The sequence below is a fragment of the Prionailurus viverrinus genome, chromosome A2, assembly GCF_022837055.1.
Source record: "Prionailurus viverrinus isolate Anna chromosome A2, UM_Priviv_1.0, whole genome shotgun sequence".
NCBI lineage: Eukaryota > Metazoa > Chordata > Mammalia > Carnivora > Felidae > Prionailurus > Prionailurus viverrinus.
In genome coordinates, this window is record NC_062562.1 from 36,760,655 (window position 1) to 36,774,000 (window position 13,346).

Consider the following 13,346-nt stretch of genomic DNA (forward strand, 5'->3'; position numbering starts at 1 on the left):
ATGTTGGACTAAAACTGTCATAAATAACGGGGTCCTCTTAATCTGATCAAGTATTTAAAGGAAAAATTGGAGTGAGGCAGATTTCATTCCTTATATAACAGCTTTGTGGGTTTATTTATTGTTTGCAAAGTTTTCAGGAGAGGGATTCTGCCTGAATATATCTTTATTTGTCCAGACCCACAGAATTGAGTTTCTGTGGAATCTGTAGGTTTTTTTTTTTTAATTACAAAATTAGCATCATGTAGATGATATAGAAAATATGGGGGGTGGGGGGGAACCAATAAAGTAAAAGTTCCCTCCAATTTCATCACCTCAGAAAAGTTATTGTTAAGTTTGCTGAATGATCGGTAATTGGTCTTTTTTTGCCTCTGCAGATGTATAAGTAATATTTTGAAGCCGGTGTAGGATCACGGTGTATGTAGCGTTTCTAAGTTGCTTTGCCATTCTGAACGTCCCCTCTAATTAAATAGGTGTGTAAAACAGGGATTTTAATGACTGCATTGTATCCATCTGCGTGCAGTGGTTCTCGACTGGGGGCAGTTTTGCCCCCCAGAGGATGTCTGGAAAGTCTGGTGACATATTTGCTTGTCACCACAGGTGTTGCAGGGAAGGCGCTGCTGGCATCTATTGGGTAGAGGCCAAGGATGCTGCTGATTGTCCTACAGTGCACAGGACAGCCCTGTAATAGAGAAGTGTCTGGCCCTCAGGTCAACAGGGCCAAGGTCGGGGGAACCCTGAACGTAGGTGGCCGCCTTGTAATTAATTTAATCCATTGCCTGCTATTAGATTTTTGTTTTCTTTTACTTGTTGGTTTGTTTGTTTTACTAGATGTAAGGTTGGCAAACTTCCTATAAAGGACCACAGATGAAATATTCTAGGTTTTGGGGGATATAAGGTCTGTTGCTCGATTGTGCCATAGTACTGTTGTAACTCGAAAGCAGTCACAGACTGTTGGGCTTTAAGGTAGTAATTTGACCATTCCCATGATGGTTAATGCTCTGATGGATGTTACATCCATTGTACCTAATCTTAAATCTTGCTTATATCTGTTAATTTCCATAGAAAAGTGCTTGATTGTTTAATTACTGGATGGATGTGCATGTACCTTTTAAAAGTTTACATCATTTTATTTTATGTATTAAGGTTATACCAATTGACTTTTTATTCTCTCCCACATCATTTAAGATTGTTCATTTAATGTGGCTCTGTAAGCACACGTATGCCACCCATTCCATCTGATTTGGAACAACGCCCAGGAATGTGAAGTGTTTAAAGGGCTCACAGTTCACGTGCCCTCAGAAGTCAGGTAGATGAGTGAGTGGAGCAGGCCACACGTCAGTGTGGGTACAAGGAATGGTAGAATGGTGGCCAAATGAAGAGCCCGTAGCTCATCCCAAGAGGGAAGCTACCACTCAACTCTGTCCAGTGCTGGCCCGTGTGCTTTAGCATCGCTAGATCTCCTGATTGATCCAGAGAAACTAGAGATCCAAAACTTTGTTGAAAATTCCTAACTTTTAATTAACCGACTGCACAGAATGTTTTGCCATACCTGTGGACTGTGCCCATGGGCCATCTGTTTGGGGACCTCTGTTTTCATGGTGACTCATTGTGGGGTCTATAGTTTAGACATGGAGGCAGGTATCCAGGCTCATGGCCATTTCTCCTAGATTCTCAGGACCCCAGGCCTCATAGATGAGAGCTATAAGAATTGGCAGTCTCGGGGAAGATGCTGGACAGAAAAGGGAGCTTTAGCTTTATCTCTCAGAGTAGGGAGGCAGACTCTGAATCACATGCTGGCCTGGAGACATAGTTCCTCCAGAGCTTTCTGAATTAGGAAGAGCCAGCGCTTGTCACTTCTCCATTTCCTCAGGACATTTCTGGAGGCTGTCAGAATCCTAGTTTCCAGACACTACGGTGCCCTACACAATCTGACTCATTGCCCTTAGCACCTCTTCCCCCCAATGTCCATGGGCTCTATTCATTCACCGATTGACCAGATACTTGTTGAATCCCTACTGTGTGCCAGGCCATGTTCTGCACAAAGTAGAGCTGGGTACGGGGGTCAGGAGCACTGGCAGGGTATGGGCTGAGAATTTAAATAAACCCTTAGGATGGTTGTGGGAGACAAGAGCAGACACGTCATGATTCCAGGGTGGAGTGGGCAGGATCTTCAGACTTTGATGTGCATAAGCATCTGCCTGGTTAACTTGTTAAAACATGGATTTCTGGTCCCCACTGAAGGAGTCACACTCACTAGGTGTGGGGTGGGACCCAAGACTGAATTTCTAACAAGTACAATGAATGGCACTGGTTAGGGACTTGTAGGCCATTCTAAGAACATTTTTTTTCCCCTCAAGAGATAAATAGGGAGCCATTCCAGAGTTGTTTCCCCCCGCCCCCAGGGTAGTGACATGATCTGACATATTTTACAAGGATCACTCTAATCACTGTCTTCAACATAGACTAAAAGAGGGCATAGACAGAAGCCAGAAGAGACTCTCACTACTCCAAGTGAGAAATGATGATGGCATGGATCAGATGGTAACAATACACACGGTGAAAATCAATTAAATTCTGGATACATTCTGAGAAAGGAGCCAATGCTTTTGTTGTTGTTGTTGTTTGTTTGTTTGTTTATTTATTTATTTATTTATTTATTTATTTTGAGAGAAAGAGAATGTATGATAGAGTGGGGTAGGGGCACAGAGAGAATCCCAAGCAGGCTCTGCACTGCCAGCGCAGAGCCTGATGTGGGGCTTGAACCCATGAACTGTGGGATCAGGACCTGAGCCCACACCAAGAGTCACATGCTTAACTGACTGAGCCACCCAGGTGCCCTGGGAGCCAGTACTTCTTTATAGATTGGATAGAGGGTGTGAAGAACAGGGTCAAAGATGACCAAGGTTTTTGAATGAACAATTAGATTGAACCATATGAAGGCCACTTTTTTGATCTACAGGGGGAAAAAAGGTAATTTCCTATGTTTCAACCTAAAGGATAGAGTTTTCAACTCTAGAAGTATAGAGTTGCCATCTACTAAGGTGGAGAAGACTGTGGAGGAGCTGGTTTGGAGGGAATGATGACCATGGAGGTTTGAGATGTCTGCAGTCTTCCAGATGGGGCTGTGGGGTAGGCAGGTGGAGGTGAATCTGGAGTTCAGGGACACCTGGAGACTGGCGTAGATCACCAAGGCTGTGCCTTTCCATAGAGAAAATCAAGCTCTGAGCTTTGAGACACCCTGATACTTAGGAGAAGACAGAGCCGGCCAAGGAGACTAAAAAGAAATATTAAAAGAGGTAAGAGGAGGGGTGCCTGGGTGGCTCAGTTAAACGTCCGACTTGGGCTCAGGGTTTGTGAGTTGAGCCCTGCGTCAGACTCTCTGCTGTCAGCACACAGCCAACTTGGGATCCTCTGTCTCCCTATGTCTCTGCTCCTCCCCCACTTGTGCATGCGCTCTCTCTCTCTCTCTCTCTCTCTCAAAAATGAACATTTAAAAGAAAAGAGGTAAGAGGAAAACCAGATGCGTGTGGTAGATTAGAAGCCAAGTGAAGTAGGTATATTAAGAGCCTCTTGCTGTTCCTTGAGCAGGCCCGGCTTGTTCATACCTGAGGACTTTTGCACTTTGCTGGGATGTTCTTCCCACCAATCTGCCTGGTTCGTCTCCTCCCCAACTTCAGGCCTGTGCTTAACTGTCGCCTTCTCTCTAGAACCTCCCCTGAACAGCCTGTGTAAGAGTAGGGCAGTTGTCTGGCATCTGGTTGGTACTCAAGCAATATGTATTGAATGAATCATGAACATGTAACTTTCCTGGGAGCAGAAGTCCAGGTGAGCACGTATCACAGCCTTGCACTCCAGGTGTATGTAGCATAGTCCGTGGACCAGTAGGGTGGGCATCCTCTGGGAGCTTATTATAAATGCAGGATCTTGGGTCCCACCCCAGACCTACAGAGTCACACTGCATTTAACAAGATCCCGGGTGATTTATGTACATGTTAAGGTTTGCACTCAAACCTATATTTAGTTCTTTCTGTATACAGCACAAAGGCAACTGGGTATAGTCTCAGACAGCAGTGACCCAAAATAAAAGGTTAAAACTATCAACATAAGGTTTCTTCTGTAGTTGTTTCTGTATTCAATCAGTTGCCATCATGATTTTTATTTATTTTTTTCTTATTATTTTTTAAATCTTCAAAAAAATTTTTTTTAATGTTTATTTTTGAGAGAGACAGAGACGGAATGCAAGTGGGTTAGGGTCAGAGAGAGAAGGAGACAGAATCGGAAGCAGGCTCCAGGATCCAAGCTGTCAGCACAGAGCCCAACGTGGGGCTTGAACTCACGAGCTGTGAGATCGTGACCCTGAGCTGAAGTCGGACGCTCAACCGACTGAGCCACCCAGGCACCCTGATTTTTTTTTATAAAGACTGCATGAAGAGGCTTTCAAGAATATTTAATGTGGTTATCCAAGTGACTTCTTAGTTTTATTTTTAAATGGCCTCAGCTTGGAGTGAATATAAAATGCACAGTGTCTGGTTACAGGGTAGAGATTTTTGAGTGAATGAATGTTAATTCTGTTCAACATGCATTTTAAAATTTGGTATTTAGTATGACATATCCATGCATAATGGCTGATACAGTCTTTATAGTACAGGACCTGTAAATGCATAGTTTTGTATGAAGGTGAGTAATGGATTAAGTTTATTGGGCTTTGCTGCTTCTCTCATAGGACTTTGATTCTAAAAGTTGTGTTTTTATTTTGGGATTATAAATACTCTGCAGACAGTCGGCTACCAGTCTTAAATCTCATATTTCTATTTGGCTGAGATAAAAACTTGATGTTCTTTTTATACTCAGACCTTTGGCAAGGTTTAGTCTGGGAGGGAAGAAAAAACAATGTATATAGTAGGAGTTTACTTATAAATACTCTATTTTTTCCCCTGGGGCTACTAAATATTGTTTGTCCTAACCCCAAAGCATGCCTACCTTGTGGTTTATAATAAGCATACTGTTATATAGGTCATCAGCTAAGGGAGGAAGACCTGTTAGGGATTTTTGGTAAAGTTGGTCTAGTTTATTCTATTAAAACATCAACATTTTAGAAAAATAGATTTGCTGTCCTCTCCTTTTGTACACATTTCTTTAAAAACTTTTTTTTAATGTGTATTTATTTTTGAAGGAGAGAGAGACAGAGTGTGAGCGGGGAAGGGCAGAGAGAGAGGGAGACACAGAATCTGAAGCAGGCTCCAGGCTCTGAGCTGTCAGCACAGAGCCCGACGCGGGGCGTGAATCCACGAACCGTGAGATCACGACCTGAGCCCAAGTTAGACGCTTAACCGACTGAGCCACCCAGGCACCCCAACTTTTTGTACACAATTCTAACTCATTTCTCTGAATTCAGAAGCCTAGATCCTGCAAAGTGATGTGATGGGAAGTGGTGTGAACGTATAGAGGCCAGAGAAACTGGATATAAATTCGTACATATTTGAGCGTGTACACACAGAGTATGTGAGTGCGTGTGGGTTTACATTGTTTTATCTTCCCCTGTTAGCTCAGTTAAAGCTCTAGATTAAAATTCATCAACAGCCAAGGGTGTTTGTATGGTTTGCCACTGGCGACAGAATGCAGAAGACCTTGGTTGAATGTCCAGCCTTGGCAGGTCTTACAACCTTCTTTTCAGAGTTTCTGTCTGTCTTTAAAATGGGGAATCAGGGGCGCCTGGGTGGCGCAGTCGGTTAAGCGTCCGACTTCAGCCAGGTCACGATCTCACAGTCTGTGAGTTCAAGCCCCGCGTCGGGCTCTGGGCTGATGGCTCAGAGCCTGGAGCCTGTTTCCGATTCTGTGTCTCCCTCTCTCTCTGCCCCTCCTCCGTTCATGCTCTGTCTCTCTCTGTCCCAAAAATAAATAAACGTTGAAAAAAAAATTTAAAAAAAAATGGGGAATCATTGAGTGCACCCGGTGTTCCTACCTGGCTGCTTGTCCAGTTTAGACGATATTTGGAGAAGCCACCGCAAAATTGTATATACATGTACTATATTTCAAAACTCCCCTTGTTCTTTCCTTCTTAAAACTTGTATTTCATCAGAAAAGCTGAATTCCAGTTAGATGAAACTTTCTTAACAGAGCAGAGGTTGGCATTTTCCGTAAAAATCCAGAGAGTAGGTATTTTAGGGTTTGGGGGCCAGGCAGGCTCTGTTGTGACTACTCCTCTCTGCCACTGCAGTGTGAAAGCAGCCATGGGCAATATGCAAATGAATGGGCATGGCTGTGTGCCAAGAAAACTTTATTTATGGACACTGAAATTTGGATTTCATATCATTTTCATGTATCATGAAACCTTCTTCTTCTGCTTCTTCTCCAACCACGGAAAAATGTAAAATGTATTCTTAGTTGACAGGCCAGACCAGAATAAGGAGCAGACCCAGCTGGCCTGGTGGGCAGACTCCCGGGCTAGGGAAAGGGGCTTGAGCTCATCAGCCTTAGTCCCTTGTCTGTCTCCTTTACGGAAGCCGCCTTTGCTTTTGCTTCTTGTTTGCATCTCATTCTGATTCTTTTCTCTCTTAGGTCAGGATTCGTATCCTCATGTTTATTTTCTGTGAAGAATCCCCTTGTACAGACTGTACAGAATAGATGACTGAGTGTTGGAGAACGTGTATTTTGGGCTTGAGTCCTCTTCCGTGGCATAATCGGCACAATTCGTATAATTGTGGGACTGAAAAGAACCGTGTGCCTTTCAAATGTGACCCTGGACAAGTCTTCTCCCAAGTCATTTAAGAAAGCTAGCTTTGTCAGTTCTGCCATGTTTTTCAGGGATGGTGACTGCTTAGTTGACCGTCTCTATAAATTGTCATTTGAAAAACCAGTATAAAAGAATGGTGGTTTGGAGGCAGTAGTGGATAGCAGTTGATGGAGTTACAATCCCTTTACTGTTCCTTAAACTCGCTAAGCAGCAGGGCACATTTTCTCCCTAAACATAAAATAAGAAATCTGCACTTTGTGTTGAAAAAGTGTGTGTTGAATCTGCACGTGTTGAAAAAAAAATAGATTATGAACTAAAAGGATTGCAGGAATCTTCCCTCAACTTGATTATTTACATTCTGGTTTACGAATCGTAGAGGGAATAGAAGACCAGTGGGAATTGTTTCTTTCCCTCCAGTGAATTCTTTTGTTGGTCAAGATGGTAGTTTTCTCTAGGTACCATCTCACGCTGATGTGCTCCACGATCTTTTTCAAATGAAACTGGTGGAAAATAACCTGTCATTGTCACCTAGGAAGTGGCACAGCAAAAGTGTGACAGTTAGAAGGTGATCCATTCCACCTCTCTTGGTATCAATTCAGGATCTGAAGGAAGAACAGAAGAAGCACAAAAAGAGTGTAGCAGTAACAAGGAAGAAGAATTTCAAAGCCTTTGGAGTTTTGCACTTTAACGTGATAGCTAACATCCTTTATTTATATGAAACATCCCTTATATCGACAAAAGAGTATCTTTTGAGAGAGTATGAAGTATTCTAGCTTTATTCTGTGCTCTGTGCTTCACATGCTGAGCAATACCTAACTTGACTCTCCAAATTCATTAACTTGGGGAGGGTTAGTCTGAAGGTCACCAGTGTGCAAAAATTATCAGGCAGTCATACAGATGTTTACTGCTGCATATATGTTTTCATTTGTATGCTTGCTTGATTGGCTATTGAAAAATTAACAAAAGGGAAGTCTGAGGAGCTATGATTTAGGATGGTTTTATTTATATGGCTTTTAAAATTGTCACAGGACTTTAGAGCCTCATAATATTGCTGTGAGAAGGTTCGAGGGTTCAGGTACTCGTGAACCTGTGTTCTAGATCAGCAGGTACCTGTGTTCTAGATCAGCAGGTCTCAAAGTTGATCAGAGAGCCTTGGGGGACTCCAGGACCCTTGTAGTGATTTTGCCAGGTCACAACTGCTGTCTTCATAATACTAGATTATTTTCCTTTTTTTTCATGCCCCTCTTGCGATTTTACAGAAGAGTTTTACAAAAGCTTCGTGAGTGTTAAAATGTCATTGTTCTGAAGACCAGTGGAATGTACGGCAGCGTGTCATCTTGCGTTTTAAGATTTTTTTGCTTTAATTCCTAATATGGTAAGCACCGATAGCTAGGACTCACATAAATACTCCCGATTAGAACGGTTTGAAACAGTCTTAAGACAAAAAACGTTTGAGAACTGCAATGTTTCAGCTATGTTGCTAAGACCGTCAGACATGTGTGTTCATTTAAGGCGGAAATACCTCTATCATGCAGGCTCTGTTATCATCCCTATTGAGTACGTGGGGAGATGAGAGCCTGGAAACGTTCATGACTTGCAGAGGGTCATCTAAACAGTTAAGTTGCAAAGCCACAATTCGAATGCAGGTTTCGAATTCTTAACTGTGCTGCTCGGCATGCTGTCTCTCAGGGAAGCACAAGGAAATGCCTGCATTTCAACAGTAACTTGTCCTCAGAACCTAGGCCACCCCCAGGGAATGTAGATAGGAAGATTATCCTTAAGGGTGGTGTGAGGCAGAGACCACATTCTAGTGGCTTCTGGACTGAGTCCAGCCCACAGATGTGTTTAACTTGTCTTATGCAGTGTGAAAGTCAAACAACTGGGTGTCAGTTTTTTAACCTGGGAGATTTAACTTCAAAAAGAAGTTTACATTGCCTAGCTACATCTCAGAATTGGAAGATCTCGACTGGATTGATATACCCATGTGGCCACTGTCAACCACGTTTCATGTCAGCCATTTCTTTTAGATGAGACGTGTGTGTTCCAGTTAGGCACAGACCGACCTCACTACTCCCTATTAACCCTAGAGCTCATGTTCCTCATTTATGTTACCTGTTTCCAGTGTTTGGAGACAGCTGGAGATGTTCTGCTTCCTGCATAGTGTGTATAGCTAGTCTGTTCTCAACTTATTTGGAAACTAAAATGACGCTGACCGTGAAGGGACAGAGTACATTCAACTCCGATCACCTCAACCTGGGTATTAGGAAAGAGCTTAGTGGCAATGCCGAATAGAGAGCAGGTCGCTTCCTTTCTTACTAAAGCATAAAATTCTAATTCATTAAAGAATAAGGATCTGCCAGTGAATTAACATTTATTTTTAAATGTGTAGCCCTTTCTTTGTCTAAGTGTAATAGTGAAATAAGCACATTACACGCACTGCCCTCATTTTATGTTTATTTTAGTAATGTCTGTTGTCCTCATCATTATCGTGTCTGGACCCTTTCATAAACTTAAAATGTCTCTGTGAACCTCTATGTGCATGTTAGATCAGTCATTTGAAAACTCTCTGAGATTGTCAACGTAAAGAACTTCCATTTTCCTGGGCATTTGGACAGCATTACCGAATTTCAAATTTTTATGCTTTAAATATCTCCCCATTTCAGCAGTTAATATTAACCATGTATCACAATTTTTAGGTATTTATTTCTTTGCCTTTTTCTTCTTTTGTCTCAACCCAGACTACAAGCTTCATGAAGCTGGCAGTCAGATCTATTTGTTCGCAACGTATATTCCGTGTCTCACACGGCGTTTAGCACATAGTAACAGTAAATAATGGAGCAAATAAATGAGTAAAGATATAAGTACATCGGTCATGTATCTGATAACTCTTACTCTTCTCTATCCCTAAGAGTTATAATAAGAGTTTTGCTAAACACTTTCATGCTTCCCACCTTGGTGAAATTGGGGAGACGTTTATTTCTTACTCTTCACGTAAATATACATCCCGCCCCGTGTGTGTGTATGTTTTTCCTGTTCTGCTTAGGGTAGTTTCCCTTCTTCCTGATTTTAAAGTCAGTAGGAGAGTTACATATCCATGCAACTAAGAATAAGATGCACACTGAGACTAGGATATAGGATGAGGCCATTGAACTTGAAAGTGCAGCACAGAGACTCCTCCAGAGACGCTCTTCCTGCAATTGCCAGTTAGAGAGTTATGTGGCCATTAGAAAGTCTCGTGTGTAATAGTAGCTTTTAGGCAGTGTCTTCTCCAAAGGGGGCATCCAGCTCTTAACCTATTGCTGAAAGAGAAATACCATTGTCTATTAATACTACTGGAACTAAAGATGAATAGTGAATCGGCCTTGATCTGACAGTGAGTTTGACTTTGATAGCTCATCACTTAAAAAGGTTCTTTTATATTTATGAAAAAAGCATGACGTCAAGCCAGGGGGAAAAATTGATATAAATATTGAAGACCAAGCTCGTTGAGCTTCCAAAAAAAAAAAAAGAAAGAAAAGAAAAGAAAAGAAAAAAAAAAAGCCCCTTGTGCGAATGGGTTTTTTTTTTTTTTTTACACGCATAACTAATTAGCTTAGGTTATTATAAGCAGGGCTGCTGTGATAAAGTTTCCGGTGGTGTCTCGGGATACCTTGTTTATAGTGCCTTCTCTATGCCAGTCAGTCTTCGAATCGGCATTACAGAAAGTAGAGGGAGTGAATAGTCTACCGTTTCTCGTTGGATTGGGGCCACCTAAAGCATTGTTATGCTGGAAATGCTAGAATATAATCACTATCAGGTGAGCTTTACTCTTATTCATATTCAGTGTCTGAAATGAAGTGCAATAAATTGAGTAATTCACCTTTTCATTTTATTGTACTCTTTCCAATAAGTGCAAGTCTGCTAGTTTAATGCTATTTACTGCTTGTTACTATAAGAAGTAATTCAGTGTGGTTTTGAACAAAGTAAATATTAGTAGGGTTTTTTTTCCCCCCTAGTGCCTGGCTGTGCTCTCTCCATCAGCTCCTGTTCGGACCTCATAAAATCAAATTGTATTTATCAAGGAAAAAGTAACTTTAAATTGACTATCACTGATTTTTTTTTAAGCCATTTTTAATCCTGTATTGTTTATAAGAAAGGAGAAAAAATATCCTGGTGCCTTAATAGCCATGCCTTTAAAAACACATACATGTAAGTGTGAGGTGTTTGAAAGAAACTGCTTAATGTTGAGTTCAAGATCTTAATTAAAATGTTGAATAATCATGTCCAAATGAAAGTGGGAGGAATTAATCTACAACTAGTTGATTTAATCATCAGAATGTTTCTGTTTATTTTCTACAACCGTTTTACAGCTGGTTCTTAAGGAGGTTTTTGTTGTTGTTTTTAAACAGAAAGCTGTTCTCTTTGCCAAGGAAAGTAAAATAAATTGTTATGCTCCTTTTTCTGGATTGTTTTGATCTCAGTAAGCCCTTCCAGTTGTGTTGGGCAAAGTTTTGCCCTACAGATGGTTGCAAATTTTAAATTCTTAGACATGAGCAGAAGGGCACAAGGTTTCCAAGAGATGTGCAGCTAATTAGCAGGGAAATAAAACAGGGCAAAGTATTACCCCAAATCCTGAGAGTTAGACTTTAAACTTCAGTAATATCAAAATCCATTAGCACAGTGCCTGGTACATAAACAGGGGCTTAATAATTTATTCTGTTGGTGGACTGGCCAGTCTCATGTTTGTGCCTGAGAAAAGAGCCGACCGAAACTCACGAATAACGGCGCTGTCTTCTCTTCCCTCCGTGGCTATGTTCAGGTGCAGACCCACCTCGAAAACCCCACCAAGTACCACATACAGCAAGCCCAAAGGCAGCAGGTAAAGCAGTACCTTTCTACCACTTTAGCAAATAAACATGCCAACCAAGTCCTGAGCTTGCCATGTCCAAACCAGCCTGGCGATCATGTCATGCCACCAGTGCCGGGGAGCAGCGCACCCAACAGCCCCATGGCTATGCTCACACTTAACTCCAACTGTGAAAAAGAGGTAATTCATGTCTCCTCCCCTCTCCTGTCTTCTTACACTAAATGAATGTCTGTTGGATATTATTCCCACACTTGACTGTGGACTCTCTAGTCTGTCTGCGGGGCCACACGCGCTGGCCTTTGTCCCAGTTTCTGCTACGTGGCTGCCGCTCTCCGGCTTCTTTCTCACCGTCACCGGGTTATTGGGTTATGGCTCAGGACGGGACACCTGGCCGCTCCCGAGTGGGACGTGGAGGTGAGGACACTTTCTCTCCCACCCTGTTTCCGCTCCGTTAGCTGAGCGCTCTCTTCTCTTCAATGCCTTTCCATTTACAAAGCAGTGAAAATGCAGAGAGAGGAGAAGGCAAGGTGGAGAAGGAAAAACAAAAATAGAAAAGGTGTGGGACAGGCGGTTTAGAAGTTCCGCTTGTTGTGAATGCCTGGAATAGTATTTTTATTTCTCCCTGAGTTGAAGAGGAAAAAAAAAAAAAGCACAGAATGTGCGTGGATGGATTTGAATAATGTAGCACATGAGAATTTAACAGAGAAGCAAAGGTTTAATTGCTAGATAAATTCCGTTTCATAATAAGATTGCCGCTGCCGTGAAATCTGCTTTTGTAAAGGCTGGATTGGAGACAAGATTCAAAACACACCTCAAGCTAATTGTTGCATCAAAATTTGAAGCATAAAAATACCTGAGAGGAGAGTTGTGATTCAATGCCTGTTATTTCCAAATTACGAGATGACAAGCCTCATTTTAATGGAGTTTTACAGTACTCTGAAATGTTCATGTGATTTCAGAGGTGACTTTTCTGAAGTTTCTGTATTCTAGTTTCTAGAGGGACTCAGTCTTTTTTCCCGTGGGCCCAAACCAACTGTCTTATTTTTCTCTGTCCATATTTGTCATCTATCAGGCTGATTTGATGGAAGTTCTTTGTGCACTATTTTATTTCTTGGTCACTTTTACTTTGTTTGAAAGCTAATTATTAGTTCATCTTGTTGCTGCGCCATCAGCCTCGTGTGAACATGTCATTGAAAAGTCATTTGCAAATCCAAGTCATGGGCTGATTTTGCTTGTGTTTTTACAGGGATTTTATAAGTTTGAAGAGCAAAACAGGGCGGAAAGCGAATGCCCAACTATGAACACACATTCACGAGCGTCATGCATGCAGGTACTGAATGACTCGGCAGCCCAAGGATGTGACACTTTGTAATGAGAATCTATATTTGTGGCTCATCACGCCTTCCTGATGACTTCAGGGTTTTTTTCCCCTCATTGATTTTTTTTTTTTTAAATGGAGAAAGCTATGAGCAAGGCCATTTTCCTCATTGTGGCGCATGATTAAATAACTAAATGAAATTAAACTTAAAATACATTTTCCCTAAGTTGCTTTAAGTGATTAAAAAGTGCTTGAAATCCATAAATTGTGAGACATAAAATGTAAAATGCTGTACTCATTTAGGTACCATCATCAATGTGTTACACAAATTTATAGGATATCAACTTCAATAGGCTATTAGTAAAACCAAGATATGCGTGTTTGTGTGTGTGTGTGTGTGTGTGTGTGTGTGTGTGTGTGAGAGAGAGAGAGAGAGAGAGAGAGAGAGA

General features: G+C 41.7%; 1 protein-coding gene across 6 annotated transcripts in view; it reads left to right on the forward strand.

Annotated features, from left to right (window-relative positions):
* Positions 1–13,346, forward strand: part of MITF (melanocyte inducing transcription factor) — a 225,370-nt gene that overhangs the window by 179,147 nt on the left and 32,877 nt on the right. For 5 of the 6 annotated variants that reach the window (XM_047850199.1, XM_047850201.1, XM_047850200.1 and 2 more), the window contains exons 3-4: positions 11,532–11,759; positions 12,826–12,909. In XM_047850199.1, coding sequence (XP_047706155.1) covers positions 11,532–11,759; positions 12,826–12,909 — 312 coding nt within the window. The remainder of the gene's footprint in view (positions 1–11,531; positions 11,760–12,825; positions 12,910–13,346) is intronic. The other variant, XM_047850204.1, reaches the window with a different exon arrangement.